The sequence below is a fragment of the Danio aesculapii genome, chromosome 4 (assembly GCF_903798145.1).
Source record: "Danio aesculapii chromosome 4, fDanAes4.1, whole genome shotgun sequence".
Classification (NCBI taxonomy): domain Eukaryota; kingdom Metazoa; phylum Chordata; class Actinopteri; order Cypriniformes; family Danionidae; genus Danio; species Danio aesculapii.
Window position 1 is genome coordinate 50,984,322 of NC_079438.1, and position 23,480 is coordinate 51,007,801.

At 41.3% G+C, this 23,480-nt stretch overlaps 1 protein-coding gene across 4 annotated transcripts in view; it reads right to left on the bottom strand.

Annotated features, from left to right (window-relative positions):
- Positions 1-23,480, bottom strand: part of erc1b (ELKS/RAB6-interacting/CAST family member 1b) — a 321,625-nt gene that overhangs the window by 15,188 nt on the left and 282,957 nt on the right. For all 4 annotated transcript variants that reach the window (XM_056456008.1, XM_056456007.1, XM_056456006.1 and 1 more), the window contains one exon: positions 10,746-10,931. In XM_056456008.1, the coding sequence (XP_056311983.1) occupies positions 10,746-10,931 (186 nt within the window). The remainder of the gene's footprint in view (positions 1-10,745; positions 10,932-23,480) is intronic.

A 23,480-nucleotide genomic window follows, 5' to 3' on the forward strand; every position in this document is an offset into this window, starting at 1 on the left:
GCATGCAAGATGGGTAATTATCAGGGTTTTGCAATCAAGGTATTTAGAGAGATTTTTAGAAGCTTGTAAAGGTTGAAACATCCCATCTTTGTGATATATTTGACATTATTTTGTCAATTCTATGAAGCACCAGGTAAAACTATTAGATTTTTAAAAATAAATATAACAAACAGTTATGAATAACAAACAAATGAAAGGACTGTTAAAGGTTGTACCACAAACAGTTACAAACAAGATCTAAATCTAAGTGTGTTAATCTGGGTCTGCCTATAACAATAATTCAATAGTAATAATAATAATAATTTCTTACATTTATATAGCACTTTTCTGGATACTCAAAGCGCTTTACACATTAAGGGGAATATTCTCATCCGCCACCAGTGTGCAGCATCCACCTGGATGACGCAACGACAGCCATATTGTGCCAGACCGCACACCACACACCAGCTGATTGGTGGAGAGGAGACGAAGCCAATTATCGTCGAGTGATGAAGCCAATTATGATATGGGGATGGTTAGGAGGCGATGGTGGGCAAATTTGGCCAGGATGCCGTGGTTAAACCCCAACTATTTTCGAAGGACATCCTGGGATTTTTAACGACAACAGAGAGTCCGGACCTCGGTTTAACGTCTCATCTGAAAGACGGTGCTCACTGAGCAGTATAGAGTACCCTTCACTATACTGGGGCGTTAGGACCCACACAGACCGCACGTTGAGCGCCCCCTGCTGGCCTCATTAACACCACTTCCAGCAGCAATGTGGTCTCCCATTATGCTTCTTGATATGATCACATGCTCAACTGTAGTGTTCAATCAGTTGAATGGTTGGAATGTGCCAATTGCAGGAATATTGTGCTGACAATGACTTGATATGATCAATAGGATTCTACTAAACAAACTGTTTAGACCAATGATTAAAGACAATGCTTCATCATCTGTTTGTGTGCCTGTATATAAACTGGCCCCGAAAGGGTGCTCTTTGAGCAACCAGAATGGAACCTCTTGTGTTTCTTCTGTATTGTTCCCTTGCTGCAAGAACATTAAAATCTCTGAAAATGAATCTTCCTGAGTCTTGGAATAATTTTTTGATCCTGACAACGACCCTGATGCTTGCTTTAGCAATTAACACATTACAAATCAATATATAGTCAGACTATGATGCTTCTGTGTCTCATTTTTTCTCTGTGATGCATTTGTTTAAAGGAGTGCTCATTCAGACAACTACCGTTCAGACATCTCTACCATGTCTGCAGCCACACACCTTTGTGACTTATCGATGACTACTGCTATTACCGATGCACAGCATTACTCGAACAATGATGTGAGTAAATGAAAGAGAGACTGAAAGAGACGCTCGTAATGTAAAGGCCCACTTACAGCAGACATATGCTCCGGCTCCATGTGTTTTCATTAATCGTGGCTGTGCGGGTTGTGGGCTTGTTCCACTATGTTTACCCCCATTTCCTGCCCGTTTAAATTACACTGCACTTATGCAGCCCTGGATTCATAACCCTGTCAGCCTCAAGCCCGCCCCACCGGGCACAGACGCACTGCAGTCGCCAACACGGCACATCAGGGGGCTGATCCAGGACCAGCTCATGTTGCTTTTAACCAGCACTCCTTCCTGAACAGGCCACCAGTGGCGGCCCATTAGAGGAGGTAAGGAGGCGGAGCCTTCTCAAATATCTATTTAAATTAATGTAAAGCTGGGCCACACAGTGGTTCAGTGGTTAGCACTGTAGCCTCACAGCAAGAAGGTTGCTGGTTCGAGTCCCTGCAGGGTCAGTTGGTGTTTCTGTGTGGAGTTTGCATGTTCTCCCCGTGCTCCGGTTTCTCCCACAGTCCAAAGACATGCGCTATAAGTTAATTGAAGAAACTAAATTGGCCGTGTGTACTGGGTTGCAGCTGGAAGGGCATCCGCTGTGTAAAACATATGCTGGACTAAGCCGAAGGAAAATGAATGAATCAATGAATGTTCAGCTAAACTGATAAATATAATAAGAGATGCACTGATTTTAAAACTGTGATCCATAACTAGAAGCATTCATATATTTAATGAATTTTAATAAATGGAAAATATGTTAATAAATAAATGAAAAATATTCTACAGTAAATAATTTTCAATAAATGGTATATATTGTTCAAAATATGTAAATTATAAAATATATAATAAGCACAAATCTATCATTTTTGATAAATGTACTATGTTAATTTAATATATCCCAATAATAATAATGATAATAATTATGATGATGATAATAATAATAATAATAATAAAAAATAATCATAATGTAGTTGTTGTTAATGTAAATGCTACAAGGCTATTCCAACATCACACCATTGTATTTTTCAGAATATAAATTTACTGTTCTTTTTATAAAACTATAACAGTGCTAACAAATAATTAGTCTTTGTTAATATAGCTTATTTACAGTGCACATCAAATAAATGCAAAGAGAACTAAAAATAACAAATATGTAACAATGATATCATTCATAATTATATAATTGTTTAATATTTCTGTGATTTTTTTGGACTCAGATGCATGGATTGTGAAAACATCGGTTTTCTTTTCATGCTCTTCAGCTCAGAAATGTCATTACAATGTGAATCACAAAACAGACTGATCAAAGCCAAAGATTATGCTTCCAAATCTGTCCAAAAAGACAAAACAATTATTGGAATTTACTTTCATGTGCATCAGAGGGAATACTTCAAGCCAATTAGCTTTCAGTATCGCTTCCATATGCAACAGGTGAAGAAAGATCATCAAACTCAGCCAAAATACTGACAAAGTCCGAATAATTGAAGGATCTCATAAAACGAATGACAGAGCCATATAAAAAGATCCCATAACGACGAAGCACAGGATGGAACATTACTCACAATCCAAAAAGACGACATGATTATCAAAACCAACTACAATCTATTACTGGCTTGATTTAAATATCAGCCTCCCTGGAAAACTCCCTCACGGACCGCCATTGGAGCCCACACAGAGATCCCATGCCAGCTCTGACAGGTGTGAGGCTGTGAATCATCACAGAATCTGCATGAATCCTTACTGAACTCTTGATCCATCCGAAAGGGAACGTCTGAAAACAGATGGCTAAAATAAACATCCATCGGAGTGCCAATCGGAGAGGAGAAGTGAGCGAAAGACGGATGAAGGTGCGCTGAGAAAAAGAAAAAGAACGGAGGACTCAAGGCCTAACAGATTATTTCTGTTCCAGCCCTGAGGTCATTAATAATCAATCTTCCCTAGTTCATGTTTTATTCAGAGTGACCCGTAAAATGCAAGACTCTCCCCTATTTATACAGCTGGCTTTGTGCTGCCAGATCACAGCCAGATGACTTTGGCCAAGGGCGGTCGAGTGCTCCGCTTCTCTCCTCCAAGATTGTAAACTTTACATACTGATCTAAGATCAGCAGTCTCTAAAGTAAACAGCAGACTCAAACGTTATGAGAGACGAGGTAAAACTGGCCACAGAACATAACTGACAGTAACTTTCATCAAACAATGAATGCTCATCAGAGACGCAGCTGCAGTGCAGGAGCCAGGCGTCTCGCAGCTGTGGACAATGTCACACATGACTGCATTCTCTCAAGGAAATATTCATAAGGAGCTATTCAAACCAACAAATAAGCACCATGCTGTTATGCATGTGTGTATGTGGGTCAAAGAGAGCATGTTCCGCTTAGGTGTCTGCATCATATTGAATGTGCAAAAGTGATTTTATACATATAAAAAAAAACACAGAGTGCATGTAAAGTCTATACTTTAATGTTGCAAGAAAGATTAAATGTCAAAAATATAGGTGAAATTATATTCTATTGACTTTCACTGTAACCAAAAAATAGAATAGCATTTATTTATTATTATTAATTATTATTATTATTATTCATTCATATTCTTTTTGGCTTAGTCCCTTTATTAATTAGGGGTCGCCACAGCAGAATGAACCGCAAACTTATCCAGCATATGTTTTATGCAGCGGATGCCCTTCCAGCCGCAACCCATCACTTAGAAACATTCATACACACTCATTCACACACATACACTACGAACAATTTAGCCTAACCAATTCACCTGTACCACATGTCTTTGGACTTGTGGGGAAACTGGAGCACCCAGAGGAAACCCACGCGAACACGTGGAGAGCATGCAAACTCCACACAGAAACGCCAACTGACCCAGCCGAGGCTCGAACCAACAACATTCTTGCTGTGAGGCGACGTGCTACCCACTGCGCCACTGTGCAGCCCTTATTATTATTATTCATAATAAAGTGAATTTATAGTTCATTGACTTATTTTAACAAATATATCTATATAAAAATGGAATAGCATTTGCTTATTATTATTCTATCATTATTAAAACATAATGATTCATATCATTTCAGTGGGTTAAAACTTCAATATCAAATTTCAAAAGACATTTCATTTTTAGGGCTGCACTGCGATTCTTATATAGACTCATTTAATTTCTTCAAATTACTCTTTTGGATATATAAATTTTTGTTACACTGAATGAAATTTTTGTTTGGCCCCTTCTTCACATCATGGTAATCATCAGTGTTGGGGGTAACACATTACAAGTAACTCGAGTTATGTAATTATATTACTTTTCTAAGTAACGAGTCAGGTAATGCAATACTTTTCAAAAGGAAAGTCTCAGAAAACTTTTTACAGAAATCTTATTTTGCATGTTATCTTTATCAAAATTGGAATACAAACTCATGATACACTTTACTTTTAAGCTATATATTTTTTCTAGTTTATTACATTAATGTTCTCCACGATGGACGTCCAGCGTTCTCCAGTCTCCGCTGCCTAGACTGCAGATCTGCACAAAAAGTTTGGCTAGAGGAGAAATGGCTGTGCCCAACTGAGCCTGGTTTCCCTGGAGGTTTTTTTTTCCCTTAATTTTCGTCAATTGGTGAAGTTTGTTCCTTGCTTGTCGCCACTGGCTTGCGAAATGCGGAAGTTTTTTTCTTTCCATTTGGCGAGCGTTATTAAATTCCATAACACTCTCACCAATCCCTACTACTTATTTGTGTTTAATACCCAAGTTTGTCACGAGGGCATGAATCAAATATTGATGAGTTAAAGTGAAACTGCCGAACTGCAGTTAAAGTCAGGCATCCTGCTGATATGATTCAGAAGGGCACTTTTTTGTCAGACGGCTCACTGGTCAGGTATATATCCGGGCTAAAATATCAAGGTAAAAGTCATCATAGCTTGCGTAGAAAAGACCCAGCTCCCAACCAAACTTTGAGAATATATTAACGGCGATATTTTTTTTATCGTGCAATAAGAGTCTCACGTTAACGCAGCACGTTAACGCCGATAACGGCCCACCACTATTTAAAGGAATGGTATTTAAAAAATATAATGCATTTTTTTCTATAATTTTAACCATATAATAATAATAATAATAATTATTATTATTATATTTATTTTAATGTACACTTTGGTATGGAAAGGTATCAGCAACAATACCACCACAGTCCTTTTTCATACTGGTGTATTTATTACAACCTAATAACCCTTAAGCTAAACTCCAAAGACCCTATTAGATGTACAATGCACAATAATTGTGTTTTTGTTCCTGAAAACAGCAATTCTTCATCTAAATGAGGTGCGTTTTTGGTGAGTCTATTGTCTTTGTTGGCTCTGTGGGTTGTATGACTGAGTGGTTCTTTCAGCGACGGCTTAATCACCTTCCTGCATTCCAGCCGTTTAAACAGAGATGCAGTAACATCCTGTGAACAGCTCAAACCAAATAAAACAACATTACGCCATAAACAGAGCAGGCAAGGAGGACGAGTAATAAAAGAAGCATTGACCACAACAGAGGACGAGCTGGCACTGAGTCCTAATGGGGCGGTCTGGCGGAGTGTAAGTGATAAATGAGTGTGAATTCACAAGTGTGTGTTTTTGGGTGCATTATGATCTTCTTGTCTGCAACCTGATTAGTCTATACCGGTGATTTCTGGCAGGACTGTGTATAGCTTGATTGAGCAATCTTTGATTTTCCTGTCTGAGTAACTGCATCAGTCGCCATTAAGAGTGAACAAAAGCTTTGGAAAAAAAGTTGGGAAACACTAACTCCTGGATTCACAGACGAGACTTAAGCCTATAGTCTGAGACTAAAATTGAAGTCTCAGTGGTTTCAAATTAGAGGAAGTTGCATTGACAAATTCTTAAAATACATCAGTGCCTTGTTGTATTGTTTAAAGATGAATACTAGTAATGATTTTAATTTTTTAGTATAGTACTCAAATGTTCTTAATCAAACTAATGCTGGATTTGAGGCTGTCTACATGACGTTTTCAGCCCAAAAGTTTAGAAGACAATGGTATTTTTTGGGCCTGGATGATGCATAAATCTGAGAACTGTTCACAAAGTGGAAGTTTTTGAAAATGCCACCATTGTCGAGTCCATGTAAACACCCGAAAATGTGTGGAATTTACATGTTTAGGGAGATGTTCGGTTTTGATTAAAGGCAAGTGAAAAGAAACATACAACAACAGCATAGTATGTGGTAGTGTTGTTTCTCAAATGTTTACTAATGCTCATACCTGTCAACATTGGGAAGTGAAAATAAGAAATAACTTTAAAACTGCACAAATCTATGAAAACATCTGATTGCTTTCCTAACTTTTTATATTCATTTAAGACAAAATTTGTTGTGTTTAAAAGAAAACCTACCGAGATCGACATGTTATTATCATTATTATTTTAATTATTATTATTAGTAGTATATGTATGTTCAAACATGCAGCCAAAACCCAGAGTGTCTACTTTCGTTCCACTTTAAATCACGTTTACAGAATTAGTTAGGAAAACAGCATCTATGTATTACTATAGATCGCGTCTGACAGTCACGCACCACTACATTAACTGACTGTTTTGAGGATTGTAATGTAAATGAAGAAAATCCCGACATTTTTATATTTATTTCAATGAAAACACATGCCTGAACAAAATGAAAGCACAGAACAGATTTACATTTAAGAGCAAGGGGCGTCCACTGGTGGTACGGCGGTATGATTTGAGTATAGGGAGGATCGTCCCTTTAATGTTTATTGCCACCCTTCATAGAAAGATTACAAATATGAGAAATACCTTTACTTGATGATAGTAGGATAGAATTGTAAATTACGGGAGAATCCCGGGAAAACAGGAGGGTGGACAGGTATGCTAATGCTTAATCAGAAAAGTGGAATTACAGTGGAGGTGCATCTTACACACAAGCGCTGAGACACCAATGGCACGCCATCACTTCCTTCCTTAGAAAAAAGATGACAGCAGAAAATGCTGGCCTGACACACGCAATGTCGAAATTTTGGCCGTTTTCACAGACGTGCAAACTCGGATAATTTTGAAAACATTAAACATTAAAACACAAAGGAAAACAATTTGGCGTCATCGTTGTTGTGTAAATGAAGCCTTAGTCTAAGCACTGTCTGTGAAACAAATCCAAAGGAAGATTCTGAAGAGTGTTTCAGCTGTTTTTATCCATACAGTGAAATTCACTGGAGTCCAAAACAATGCTGAGTGAGAGATTGTTCAAAACAGTGCTCGTTTCTGTTCAGAAAGAAATAAATGGTAATAAAAAAAGTCATCCGTGCCTTTAAGAGCAAAGAAACAAAAAGGAAACTGTCTTTATATGCTATAAACTCTGAGAGACAAAGGAAATCAGGGTAAAAACCCCTACATTACCCAGCTCTGTGCCAGCTTGGAGTGCCAGGCCAGTAAAAAAGGAAGCCCATAAAAACTGTTAATTAAAAGATCAATGTTTAGCTTCAAAGAAAGGGCAAGGGCTCCAACAGTGTGCGGCCCCTCGTAAATGCTAAAGCACATTTTGAATGCAAGAGACTTGTCATTAGTAGAGGACCGGGCATAGCGGACACCAACCTCAATCCTCAATGGACTGGATGGCGACGGTGCCACAAGGGCCATTCAATTAGTTACTAATAACTTGGTTTATAAGAATGATGATTAGCATGGAGCCCTCCTCCCAAATCGAGCCACTTTAGGGTGTACGGAGAGGCATACGTGCCATCAAAAGACACCACAAGTAAATTCATGTGGACGTTACTAACAATAATGGACTGAACAGAACACACTAAATAAGCCAATAATGAGCCCAGACTTTTCTCGTCAATTTGAGCCTGTCATGGCCAAACAGGCCCGTTCTGGCATCTTCCGTGCTGAAGGGATCTAAATGGGTGAACTGCAGCGCAGAGAGAACACTAATGTAATGTGCTACACTCCCAACGCAAAGGAAAGAAGAGAGGTCAAAGAAGACATCAATCAAACAGGCCTGTGAACGCCGGCAACTCGTCCAATCCACCATCTGCAAGTGATTCCACCATCAGAGAAAGACCAAAAGTGTCTTCAAGCGGATTGTGTCTTACATGTAGGACATGTAACTGAAGAATGAGCAGGACATGTGGATACCATATGGATAGCGAAGCTCTAAATATCTTCGAGCTATTGGATTTGGAGGGGAAAAATCCTGATATATGTGTAAACGTTTGAGAGGTAAAGCCTAACCGGTGAAACCTGAAATATTCATTATCTCTGCCTTCATGTGCCTGACATGAATATGCCAAGGTGAAATAAGGCTGCCAAGTGCTGCACAAACCTGCGAGCTCCACACGACTCCTCTCTCATGAAAGTGACGTCACCAAAGAGGACTCATTTGTCTGAGAACCCAAATGGAGGTTCAGCAGTTCTTATCACCCGGTGCTTTCTAAACACTGTCATCGATAGTTTGGACAAGATAAACATAAGATCGTTGACCTCAGAGAAGGTTCAGAAGGAATAACAGACCAAAGGAAAACAGTCGGAGTCTATTGCTTCTGATGCCAACTTTCCGGAATAGCCAAAGGAGATGAATAAGAATCTTAAGATAAGATGATAAGATCTTTTGCATTATTGGGGTCCTTTTTAATTGCATTGGAATTTGATTCAAAATCTGCAGACATGATGTTTACACAATGCAGTAGCCTCGACTGACCAGTGAAAAGGTCATGCAACCTCTAAGTCCTGTCCATAAAGTCTGATGAAATCTCTCTCTCTCAAAGGAAAATAAAACGTACAGACGTCTCCCTACTTCATATTAAACAAGTACAGGGGGGAGAAAAGTCCCTCGGAAAGTGCCAATTTTTGGAACAAAGTTTACTTGCAGCAAACTAAAAATCTTAAACATTATTTGTTCGCTGGCCAACGACTTGTCATCAGGCAGCCCACATAAAAAAATGCATTTCAATAATGTCAGAGCGAGCCAAAAACCTGCCAAGCAGATAGTTCCCTGTGTAGTGAAACACACGAGCATTGTATGAGCCTTGGCACCATCACAGCAGATCACTCTCCTCTCCTCTTGAGGAATGGGGCCGATTTAAAGCGAGTATAATGTATATGTAGACTTCCAGACAATTTATTTTTCTGATGTTACAAAAAGCATAGGGATGGATGCAGAACTGGGACGCACCGACGCAGGGACTAAACCCAGTGTCCGTTTGCAGACAATTTACTGTTAGGGTAGGTATGGCAATGGGTTCAAAGTGAAGTAGGGAAAATGGATCCACACATGCATTTATTACAGAGAGGGGATCGTTCATCATGGAGAGACTAAATCCAGCCACTACCTCCTCAAACGCTTCTTTCTTTTGCCGTCCAAATGCTGACACTCCTTTTCTTTATCGCGCCATTCCAGTTGCTTTTCTTTTTTTTCGACGTCTTTCTCAGCCTCTTCCTCCACTCTTGGCTCTCCCCCGTCTTTAAGTGAGCCTTGGGTAGCGTTTTGGTTTTCTTTTGTTAAAGTAACAGCAAATGAAGCTAATAAAACACAATATATTGGACTATTTATTTTCTGTAGGAACACATTCCACTCTATAAAGAGGACTAATGGCATTTACACAGAGCCGGACTCATTCTCAAAGCCAATAGGAGATTTATAGACAGTGAACGTTAGCGTCAGCTAAGGGCTGCGTGGGCCAGTCCAGATGGCTCCAATAATCAATGGGTGACAAATCCAAGTACCCAATGTACCTTGTCTGCACTTACACGTTAGAAACACACCAATGTTATGTGCTAAATGGAATTGTGAAAAGTAGGTAAGATTAGGTAAACGTTTATTTTACGGTAAAAGTTTATAACAGAGATGCCCAAACTAGTGCCCATGGGCCAAAGTTGGACCATGATAACCTTTGAATTGGCCCGCAATCCCATCTGAGAATGGTTGAGAGATTGTAATTTCAAATTTAATGTAATGTTTTATTTGTTTTATTGTTAAGCTATAAAAAAGCTATCTGAAATTAAATATTTCAATTTAAATGATGTAAATTAATCTGATATTGTTCGAAATGTATGTACGACTTTGACTTTGAGACATTGGTGAGTGAATCAAGGCAAAGGCAGATTCTGCTTGACTAGTATATTCAGCATTAAACTCCACTGTGTTAAAAGTGATTATGTTTTGTAGTTTAGTTTAGTGTGTGTATCTCAATGATATTTGGTTTTTGGCCCTTCATACAAAATAGTTTGGGCACCCCTGGTTTATAACGTTTAATTTGGTAACATTAGTCAATGCAACATTGAACTTATAACCTAATACAATGAATTTAATAACGACAAAACATTAAAGTTAAGGCAATACTAAAACGTCCAAACATTTTCATAAAAGATATATATAATATAATACACATTAAATTGCTGTTTCCTTGAGTTACCTGTTCAGGGCTCATCTTCTGCAGCTCCTCCTCCCAGGCGTCCCGTTGGCTGCGGTGGTAAGCGGAGGGCGGGGCCAGATCCTGCAGGATGAGCGGGTCTCTCTCGTGGCAGAGGGCCGTGAGGTGGCCGATGTACAGTTTCAGCTTACTGCGGTTCTGATTGAGGTCTATGAGCGGGGGGATAATCTGTCCAAAAACAGGAACGAGGAAATGGGTTAGAGATAAAGAGCCATTTCAATCTCAGTTTTCCTCTACCGTTCAAGAATGAGACATCTGGACACGAGCCAGTGAGATAAAAAGGCGGGTATGCAGACGCATGCTAAAATGACACGCAAACAACACGTTCAGCAAGCCAGAACACAGAGTTCACATTATACTTTGTCACATATGATTGTATTCAAAAAAAGAGAAAAAGGAAGGGAGGGGAAAAAGAAAGAGCAATATTCAGTGAAAGGTTGCGGATGATTATGGATGATAGACCACAGCTGAAACACATGAATCACAGTGGTATAATAAAAATGTGTCAGGAGAAACATTCCCATTCCAGGAACACAGACAAACAATCTCAGTTACCTGGACGGCTGCCGGCAGATGCCCGGTCTTTACAAAACATCTCTATGCACACGGCAGACACTCACACAGCTTTTCCATATCCATCACATTCATAGACTTGTGTGGGAGCAAGTCCAAAAATCATACATCTCCGTGCCATGTGAGTATCTCACTGGCTTCAACTAAGAATTCTGGTACAATGCATGATTGATCATCACATTTGTTTTCACATCAGTCGAAAAATGTGATAAATAGCAACGTGTGGTTTGAGTGCGAGTGATTAAGTGTGCAGGGTCATATGCTTCATTTGTGTGTTGCACTGCCCTAAATGGAACTGAAGTGACTGGGGTTTAAACCTGGCAAGCAACCACAGAACTTTGAGCGATATAGTAAAATACTAATATATTAATTATATATATTTACTACACTGCAAAACCCAATCAGTTAAAGTAACAAACCATTTGAGGAAACCAATTGGTAAAATCAATTTGAGTTCAAAAACTTATCTATATGAGTACTGTGAACTTACTCTATTTAAGTTAAAGTAATGAGGTATTTAATTAACTCATTACCTTCAACACAGAGTTCAAAACTCTTTTCAAATGAGTAGAATTAACCTTTAGTAAATTTTAAGTTAACTACACTCATTATAGTTTGTAAAGTTGTTGGGTTTTACAGTGTATTGTATTAGTATATTTAATATATTTACTAATATAAGCAACAATGAAAAGATCAGTCTCAAAACCAAGATTGTTCTTTTCCAGATCAAGTTCTCTATTATGAATATCGATGTTACATAAGGTAGTTTTAGGCTGCAATGGCGGATCCATAAATTCTGTGATGGGAGAGACGAGCAATGTTTTTGAAATATAACCATACAGCACATGACAGAAAATGATGTATTGAAATGTTCCCATATAAAAACCATCTCAAAAGAGGACCGAGAACATAGTATGGCTCAGGGAGCTCTCTGAATACTCCTCATCGCTCAATAGCAGAAAGCAAATACAGTTACCTGATTGTCAAGAAGCGGAGAGAGGAAGCAGAGGCTAAAAAGAAAGAGTGAGTGATGAGAGAGATGTAAGAGAAGACAGGGACAGAGTCTGCTTTGGTTTGAAGCAGCCCGAGCTTGCAGGAACATTTGTGTCCCCACACTTTATTAATTCTTATTAACCCCATCTGTATCTTTCCAGGGCAGAATGTTATTCTGTTTTCGTTGGCTCGCCGGGGGCCATGAATGCTCTCTAGGGTGGACTCTGGCCGCAGAGTGCGATCAAACAAAACTGTGAAAGAAACGAGATGGAGGAAGGTGGAGGACGAGCGCAAAAGCAAGGTTGAAGAGCTTACAAGAGAGAAAAAGCAAGTTGAGAAAGAGAGGAATGCATGAAGCATGATTCTTCTCAGTTCTGGAAGCAATTAAACTGGGTCTCTGTGCAGAACTGGAGCAGCAGACACACAGAGACCTACATCATGCTCTTGTTAGTCTATGGTCAAATGCGACCCGGCCTACAAAACCTACTAAAGCACAATTGGGTGCCAAAATCCAAAGCCCTGCTTCATGGTGAATGAATAATAAGGTAGGAATTCATCTGTTGAATTCATCTGTTGAATCAGCTGTGACAAAAAAAGTCTACATTTATCTATTTGACACACGGCAGACCAATAGCCGAGCCCTTTATATCAGAGCCGGATCTGAAACAGCTGTAAGGGGCGATACCTCCTTCCGCCTCTCTGTCAGGTCTTGTATCTGAGCCAAGCGGCACTGCCGGAGGATATACGGGGCCTCCGGATTGACTGGCAGCCACAGAAAGAGGGACGAGGCCTTAAAAAGGCGGTCTGATAGAAGCCCTCCAAACCGCTGTGACAGAACAGCCTGGTGGATATGTTCTGAAAAATAACCGAGCTAAAGCAACGCCAGCTTTAGCGATAGTGCCACATAAACGTGCACCCACACACCATTACACAGAGACTTGCAACATACATGCTTGACTGAAAGCATGCTGTGCGCTAATAACCTTTAAAATAGACCAACAAGTGATGAGATTTGACATTCATTCCCTTTTCTTCCTCCCCATCTGCTCTGAGAAAGGATGAATGGACTCCAGTTCTGAATCGCAGACAAATGTCTAAACACAGCGTCATCCGTCACACTATGGTTTTAACTGCAAAGTCAACACCTCTCTGGTGACAGAATGCTGATTAACAGTCCTAAAATTCTCACTGAGCATCCTGGACTCAGGTTTGTAGTATATAACCTAAATTATACATCAGATGTTTGTATACACTGGGGTCTGACTAAGTGTGATGCACATTTTCTTTTGTCAATAGAACAATATGAGCTTGGACTGCATGATATAAGCACAGCTTCCACATATGCTTTTTCGTTTTTGCACTGCTTAGTTTGACCAGAAGATGTCAGGTTGACAAGCTCTTGTGTGAGCTTTTAATTTAATACAATGTTCATTCATTCATCCATTCATTCATATTCAGCCGCTTTTCCGGGGCTGAGTCGCGGAGTTTTAGGAGAGAACCCCAAACTTCTCGCTCCCCAGACACTTCCTCCAGCTCCTTTGGGGGAACCCGAGGTGTTCCCAGGCCAGCCGAGAGACATAGTCCCTTCCAGCGTGTCCTGAGTCTTTGCCAGGCCTCCTCCCGGTGGGCCATGCCTAGAACACTTTCCTAGGTAGGTGTCCAGGAGACATCCGAAACAGATGCCCGAGCCACCTCAGCTGACTTTTCTCAATGTGGAAGCTCCTTCCGGATGACAGAGCTCCTTACCCTATCTATAAGAGTGCGCCATGCCACCCTGCAAAGGAAACTCATTTTGGCCGCTTGTTTCTGAGATCCTGTCATTTTGGTCGTGACCCAAAGCTCATGACCATAGGTGAGAGTAGGAATGTAGATTGACTGGTAAATTGAGAGCTTTGCCCTTCGGCTCAGCTCCTTCTTTACCACAACGGACTGGTACATTGACCTCATTACTCCTGCCTCTGCACCAATCTGCCTGTCAATCTCACATTCACTTACTTGTGAACAAAACCCCAAGATACTTGAACTCCTCCACCTGGGGTAAGGACTTCCCTCCAACCTGGAGATGGCAAACCTCCTTTTTCCAGTCGAGCACCATGGCCTCAGACTTGGAGGTGCTGATTCTCATGCCAGCTGTGTCACACTTGGCAGCAAACTGCCTGAGTGCATGCTAAAGGTCTATGTTCGATGAAGACCAGAACAACATCATCTGCGAATAACAGAGATGAGATGCTGTGGTCCCCGAACTGGACCCCCTTCAGCCCAAGGCTGTGCTTTGTAATTAATACAATGTTATTTTTATTATCAATCATAACCTTTGGAAAATAAAAGCACAGACACTAGACAAGGATAACATTTTTAGTGCACTGTAATGACCTGAAGTACACTATGGGCTTAATCAAGAAACATGTATTGTAAGTTCTTGAGGATGGCCAATGTGCTAACATTCGTCTTGTCGCAGATGGTGATGTTTTCTGTCAACTGGGTGCTGTCATAACTGTTTGGCTTGTACCGTGTTGCTGTTTCATTTTTTTTTAAAGGTCCTGTGGTAGACTGAGATCATAAATAATGCAACAATAACAGAAACAAATATCAGGCCCAGGTGACAGATTTACAACAGGGGAATTTTCCACTCAAAGCACCATTTGTCTCGTTTTGCATTGGACACACACGATGGATGGAAGTGGGTCCCTGTTTACCCATCATGACTTGTGTGACATCATTTTTCCAAGACCTTTTAAACAGCTCCTCCATCTCCCAGACATGGTTAAAGTTCTGCCATTTCATTTATGTAGCCTAATTAATTGTATGTTGATTGATTATGATATTTCAGTTGCATACATTAACATTTGCTGGAAGCCCCTCAAATGAAAATTCTCTGAAGAGAGATTAGGTCGCTTTAGAAGTCAATGCAGGCATATTGTTTGCTTTCATAATATTAATATAACATCAACCCAATCTGTAATCCACCCTCTGAATTTTGTCACAGAAATGTAATTATGCAAAAATTGCCTATATATATATATATATATGTAATCAAGACTATTCAATTAAAATAAACCCACAAAGAACACTGCAAAATGTGTCTACACACAAAAAAACATAATCACTCTGACTGAATGACTGTTAATGTGACGGTGACAGATAAATGTCAGACTCAGGACTCCTGGGACTCTCTGCTGACCCTTGAAGGACACAAATATCAATAGATTGGGGGTGTTAACCACAAAGACCCTTGACTATTCTCTTTCTCTCTGCAACACTGATTACCGCAACCACAAACATCACCTTCTTGAACCATACACCCCTGAAAGCATAGCATTTGAAAAAGGTTCCCTGAAGAATCTGTCCATTGGCTCTCTTTCATTATGTCCCCTCTAAAAGAAGCTGTCTTCACCAGAGGCTGTGCTGTATTGCATACCTATGTCTACCTGGTCATAGCTCAGGAACCTCTCCTCAAAAAGACGGGGGGAAGAGAAGTCAGACCCCTCAACAATGACCGGCCTCCTTCACATTCTCCCTCTCTCATTTATCACCTATCAGCTCATCGGGTGCCATTTGATACCCACACTGAGAGGCAGGAGACTCGATCAATGCTGTCAGTCAGGCGGTCCATCAGAGACAAGCCACTGGCTCCTTCCTCAAAGACTCCGGAGGCACAGGAAGCCCCAGACGTGGCCTCGAAGCCCAGCTCCACTCATTCAGGTTGGGGGAGGATCTGCAAATCTCAGGCCTCTCTCACAGTAGCCGGACCCTGGCGTACATCGTTTCTCGTGGCTGAGAGTTTTATTGGGCTATCCTCTTTCAGTCTCACTGTGCTACGCATCCATGAGTGTTAAGGGGATAAAGATAAGGAGGGACTGCAAAGCTTCAAACCTGTGAGACACTGACAAGCCTGGTGGGCCTGCCGTCATAAAGTACTTTTCAAGAAAAAGACAAATCACCACCACAGCAAAGAAAAAAAAAAAAAAAACACTGACATGAGAGAATAATGACTGTCAAATAAAGGGTAAGGGGGCAAAGACACGCACACATACCTCCCCAAAGAGAACGAACAGAAACATATGTAATCCGAGCATGGAGAGCAGATCCGGGCGGCAGATTAAGGGCAGGTGAGGAGGTCTGTCTTTCCATACTGTCATTTCATAAGCAACTGACCGCACTACCTCCATCCACAACTCTCAATATATCTCGGTAGACCCATGCATACACACACACACACACACACACACATAGTTTTTTTTGGATTGAAGTTCCTAACCAAAAAGCTCCTACAATACCTTTTTCTGTCTTGCATGCAGCAAAATTACAACAGCCCTCGTGTTTTAAGAGATCCAAGATTTATGCATGTCACTGCTCCATTGCTGTAGCTTTTATGAACTTAGAGCCTCGTCACCTATTTACACAGGTTTTTATATAAATGCCATAGATTTATACTGGTGGGGGGGTTTATGACCATTCACTTACATGCCAAAGCTCTCACTCAGTCACTGCCTAATAGAATAAGCAGGTCTTTAATAGCACTGGGTGGGGGAAAGGAGGACAAAAAGCCATGGCATGCTACTGTTGACTCTGGAGAAGGACAGAGGGAATTTTTATACTAGGTAACTCCCAGTGTCACCATCATAGCGCCATTTAAACAGACCATGAAGGCTGCAGTCTAGGGATGGCATTCCATTCATTGTGTGTGTGTTTGTGAGCTTGTGTAAATCCACAGCCGTAATGAGCAAAAAAAAAAGAGATGAAACTGCCAAGAAGAAATTAGCATCTGGAAAAGGGAAGTTAAGCTGTAGTGTGGGTTGCAGTTTCACCCCAGGATGTGGGAGGAGTGACCATGGGGGTCATCACCCTGAAGGTGAGGGGTGTTTGGGTGAAAGAAGGTCCTGACCTCTTCTAGCCAAGGTTGAGGAGTATCATTAACGGGGTGTGCTGAAGAGAAAGCAGAGGAAGGGCTGAGCATGTAGCAATGCTCCAGAACATCTACCCCACTGTGAGGGCAAACCAGACGAGTTAATGACTAAAAGCCAGATCTAAATAACTACAGGGAGCTCAGAAAGCCATGGACGGAAGATTTAAATCAACACCATAAATGTGTCACATTCGACTTCAGCCTAGGAAGACCTTTGACTTGGGTCTGTTTCTTTAATAGCATCCATTTATCTGAGGTCTTAAAAAGCTTTCTGCTGTTTGCATTATTTTTGTTGTTTCTTCGCTGCAGTTTTATGCATTTGAGCATCCCAAGAAACCAAAGTTTGCCTGGACAGCTGAGAAACTGCCATTATGATGAATGGGAATGCTAACAGATCGCTTTCTCCAGGTATTAAAATTGACTGGGAGTAGTTTTGTTGCAGGAGGATCCCCATGGCCTCATCTTCACAAACTTTCGAGATGGCTCTCTTGTCTTACTGTCAGTGCTATGCAAGAGATGAAAAAAGAGGATTTTTAAGAACAGCTGTGGATGGAGAGATCTAAGAGAACCACATCCTGAGGTCAAAGGGTTTCCCCTGTGTAGCACTCAACACCAGAAGACTTACGCCGCTTCACGAGCAAAGACAGAGGGCAGAGGAAACAGAGAGACTGAGAATGGGGCTCTAGGTGGGTTCAAGGGTGCAGAGTTGGTAGAGATGGCTCTAGCAGACTCCCTCTGGCTCAGAGGGTATGAAATACACAATCCTCTGCAATCAAACCTGGCCCTTAGAGACAGGAATAATTTAGGTGTGGAAGAAGTGTGTCAACAGCTCAGTAGTTCAAAGAGAAATTGACAAACATTCACAAAAACTGGGGTAATACAAGAAAACACCTATTCTTAATATTTTAGTTTAGTCTTGATATTTTATATTAACATTACCAAGAAATATGAGCTTAATGTCTAAGAAATTTAGAACAATTAAAATAAATAATGTGTGATTCATCCAAAGTAAATTGTTCACATCACAGTACTAATCAAAAAAGAAAAGAAACCACGTTGTGGACATAAAAGGTCTCTATACCTTCTTTATATTAACTCTACACCATTAGTGTTAATGTAATGTATTCTGCTGTCATTCTATCCATACCTACTTTAACATGGCATGAACTTGTGTGCTGGAATGGTAAGATATCTGATAATATATGTAGTTTTAGGCCCTCAATTTTATTTTAGGCCTAATTGGAGAGCTGGTAAAAAGGAAACAGACCAAACAAATGTCTGGGTGGGGGAAGAGACAAATAGGAAGAAGCTGAAAAAGGAGGAAGAAATAAAAGTAGAGGGAGCAAGGCTGCAGTTTCCACCCGTCCGGTCTCCAGCGCTCATTCCGTCCACGGCTGGTTAAGTGCTAAATGAACTGGGAGATTTAAGGTGGTTGTTGGACAGCTTAGGCAGGGTGCAGAATTTGAGCCAGCTCTTTCCTATCAGCCTTAAATCAGACCAGCGAGTCCGCAGGGGGGCCAGAGGGCTCGAGGCCCCCCATCCACAGCTCTGGAAAGCATTAAAGCCTATTGACATGCCGGAGGGAGTTTATTAGGGGTATGAAGCTAATGTTCAACGGGCGGAGATTAGGACACTGCATGTCTAAAAAACGTGTAAAAACAAGAACAATCTGGAAGCAAACACATCAACACATTTCCAGCAATGAATCCCAGGAAAATAGGGTATAATCAATACAGCACCACTTCCAGATGCATTGTTTTTCCAGATGAGCCTTGTCATCGTGCATGATGCTAGTCATTTTAAAACATGCCATTTCAAGCAATAGTCAATCCTTTCAGTTCTCCACTGAAGTGGGAAATGCTCAGACAATTGCGTTATCAGTTAGCAGACTCTCTAAAGTTGTAAGGATTTTCCACAGCTCATGGTCATGGTCCATTACTAAGTATTATTACGAGCACTTTCCCCTCCTAACCTGGAGAGGGAAGCTGACGGGCACAGTGCCCAGGGTAGGGCTCCACGTCCGCCCGTTAACACATCCAGAAATGGCGCCCTGGACCAGGGGGCCAAAACGTTCCAACCACATAATCCTCACCACAATGAGCCTCGAACTTTACTGTTTCAGCAGCTTGCACAGAAATCATTGCCATGTTAGGTTCAGTGGGTTTGAGTTGAGAGGAGATGTTAGATTATTTGTTTTGATAACATTGTTCACAGTCCTTTGGTAATTCTGAGGTCAACAACAGAAATCCATACTTTACCAATGCCAGCACCCACCAATTAATGACAGCCTACAATCAATTTCAAGACTCTGAGGGGAGAACTGATGCAATGGTGGGGCAAAAATAAAAAAGTTTTTACTAAAATTGCTGTGGTTCGATTGACATCTTTAGACTATTTTCCTAGTTTACCCTCTGACATAGACCAGGCAAGCAGAACCCAGCTGGCCAGTACATCCTTGGGTTGCCTAGTTCCAAGAGGGAAACCAGAAACATGGATGCGCCATTAAAATGTATTTTTCTTGAGTGATGCATCCTGGGAGACTAGGCCAAGACGTGTGGTTTGCTGAGGCCTTAAAAAGCAGGACAGTCAGGCAGTGAAGCAAGACTGGGCAAACGAAACTGCCCAAAAAAAGCAACGTTATGCCTGACAGAGAGAGGGGGGAGGAGGGAACATTAAGAATGAGGGAGAGAGGGTGAGAACAAACACATCAAAAGCGGCACCTTTGTATTTTCAAAAAAATAAGCCAAAAAAAACAAAATAATGTTGTGCCATAAGGCAGATAGAATCCAAATTCACACGACTATTTATAGCTTGAGTGGAAATCATGAGAAATGGAATGTGTTGAGATAGCTTCTGACATGACTAGTGAACTTAACCTCCCTAAACATGTACCATCTCCAAGCGAGCCAACTCCGAATTCCTTTCAGAAAATACATATATTGGCATAATCTGTGAAAAGCAGAGGTGGCGGGGAAAGTCATCGTCTATCCGGTTGATGCTAAGCAGAGTCTCTCTTAGGATCCAGCATAAAACATTGAGCCAAAAGCCTTGACAGAGGAGAGAATCAACACACTCCTATAAGAGCTCTTATAGGTGAGCTAATCCTTCATGACATCATCTCAATGCTCAGATGCTGCCATCTCAACTCTCTTCCAATTGGTCAGTTCAAATGTAGCCGCTGCAGAAATAAAGCCATTCGTCTCGTCTCCAAGGGCAGTCATCGGTCTCTCATCAAGCCGAGTGAGAGGCTCCGATTACAGGGTCAGATAAAACTCACCGCATGCGTGCTGCTGGGACCCAACTGGTTGATATCTGTCGCATGCTTGATTGGCTCAGAGTCATTTTGCTCCACTGGCCCAGTGAATAACGGCCATACGTCAAACAAACTTTGACCCCTGGTAAGGAGGTAGGGTATGTTTCCAATGGCACCCTATTTCCTCATTTCCTATGGCATGCTCTTACTCTTACAAACGGAGAAGCAATTTCTCTCAGAGAGAGACTGATTGAGCCATTTGGGGTACATTGACTCTCTTCTGTTCCAGGGATGCAGATCTCAGTTTCACGGTACAGGAAGTGGGGCAGCATGGTTCAGGGGCTCCGCAGAAAACCAAAGTTTGCGCTCTGCCAAACGAAGTCCCCCAGACTGAGTGAGGGCCCCACCACTGTCTACCCTCCTGTCTGCACCAGGCGCATGGAGCCAGAGGCCAGTTTTATATTGAAATCATATGGAGGTGGGAAGGTTTCAACAACGACCCCCTGCAACTTCCCTTGCCACCACATGTTTCCCATTTTAATCTAATTATAAATATTTGGACTGGAATCAGTTGGAACTGACAGAAAGAAAAAAGTCAAGCTGGAATAAACAATGCAAGTACAAAAGGCAAATAAGAAAGCAAACATGCATTTTGGTTCATATTAATGACTAAAACAGAGCTGTTTAAATTTTCCCCCTCTGACCGCCGAGCCATTTTCGAGCTGAAAGAAGAAGAAGAAAAAAAATCCAAGTCAGCAACAAGGTCTCTGTTCTCTCATTGAGGGGTGGGACAGTTTTAATAATGTGGGCAAATGGTGGGTGGTTGTGCTCATGGGACGGGTTCAGCAGAGGTTACACCTTAGTTGCTCCAGCGGGACGGGTACCCACTGACCCCTGGAATATGCAAGCAATTGCCAAACTCTGTTTCACAGTTTTCCATTGAATTGCACCATCCAAAATGTTAGTAATGTCTAAGGTCGTCAACCAGAGGTGACACAACAATGGAGTCTTCATTACTTCTCTACTTCACATACTAACACCCGCTCTGGCATCATGTCATTTGTAAGTCACTTTAAAAACAACCTTTGTGACAAACGAAAGAACGAGTGATGTGATAATTGGGCAGGCAGATGCACACCGTGAAAAATAAAACTGAATGATTGACCTGTTTAGGGAGGATAGAAACAACTGGTTGACCGCTTTCTTGGGGACAATGGCATCTCACACCAGGGCTTTCCATATCAACATAAAATGAAACCACAGTCAAGTCTATAGTGAACACTTTTTCTGCACATATCCAGGCTAAAACTGAGACAACAAACTTTTTCGAAAGTAATTCAAACAGACAAGATGACAAATAAACAGTTACTCCAAAGGTTTTGATGCTCTGTCAGTCCTTCTGACAGCTCAGTCTATCTTGATTTTTACCTGAACGTAAAGCTCACAAATATTCTGTTAGCATAACAGGAATAGCTCTGAAAGCATCAAGCTCCCTCATTCTTGGGTGTAAATTTCCAGAACGCCCTATGCATCATCACACAATAACACTGGAATAATGCACCAATTATCCATTTAAAGAAGGAGGTCACAGGATAAAAGCAAACCCCTAGAACAAGAAGACCAACACAAAACAAAGCCAAGTGCCAGTGGGCATATGTAAACACACATCTAGCGATGCACCACACAGTCAGATTAAAACAAACTGCATTTGATCATGGCCGAAAGCGATTTCAGGGTTGTGGTGGGTTATCGTGCCAAACGGCAAGCAATTAAATAGGTCTCGACCACCCACAATTCAACATGAAGGAGATCAGAGTCATGTTGAGATTATTACCTTCTCTAATCATGCGCTTGTACGTACAACTTCAGTCCCCCCCTGCCCCTACCTTGGCCTGAGAACACGGTTCGGAGAACACGTCTGCCCTTTATGTGAGCCTTAATACATTTAGAGGCCTGAGGGTCTTGATCTCCCCTGCTAAATGCCATTACACGTTTTACATGGTCATATGATACACAAAGAGTGACTTTAATATTAGGGTTACATGTACGGTTTGGCACCGAGGGTATAGTGGACGATCAGAATTCTTCCTCGAAACGTATCGGACTGAACAGCTTAGCGGTTCAGACATTAAGAACTGCAAACGAAGCAAAAACATTAGCAAAAGGGGCCCATTAGTTGCCTGAAATAGGACACAGTGTATGTGGGCAGCTGTTAGGATTAAAAACCTCCCTTCACACTGCTGAGACACTCGGCCCACAGCTCACACAATTCCACTCTGTTCTCCAGCGCTCCGCTACGCCTAATTGCACTCGCAGTATATGCGCTTTACCGCATGCGACTGTTCATGCGACAGACATGTGTTATCTGTGGGCTGCATCGACAGGGAGCGACCTGCTAATTAATTACTGTCAAAATGCCACATGGCATTTACCGTCACCATGGGCATGGGGCAACGACTCTGATGGGAGAACGCTTGCACTTGCGCATGTGTCCTATGGATTGAACATGTGTGGCTCATATGTATTCTACGGTCTATCTGTTCCCTCAAAACCATCCATCAAAACTGTCAGTGTGCAGGCAAATATGAGAATGTTGTTGTTTTTTGGAGGGAAAAGACAGGAAAAGACCAGAGCAGTCAGAAGACAGACGGGTCGATTTGTTCCTTGGCTGTCTGTGTAAAATAATAAAGGTGGAGGGAAGAATTCAACTATCTGCGTGACAGAAATTCTGAATGAATGTTCGTCACGGGATGAGAAAGGATATGCCAATTCAACTGCTCAACTCATTTACCGAAATCAAAAAAGACTTTAAAGAACTTAAGATAAAATTATTTACTTACTAAAGCCCTATATAAACAATCATTCATTTTCCTTCAGCTTTGTCCCTTAGAGCTGGTTTACACTTCTACGTCGAGTGATCGGCTTGACCCACGGTGCATGTCTTGCGTGTAGCCATGCATTTATACTTGTGTGTGCTGCTTGTGTTGTTCTG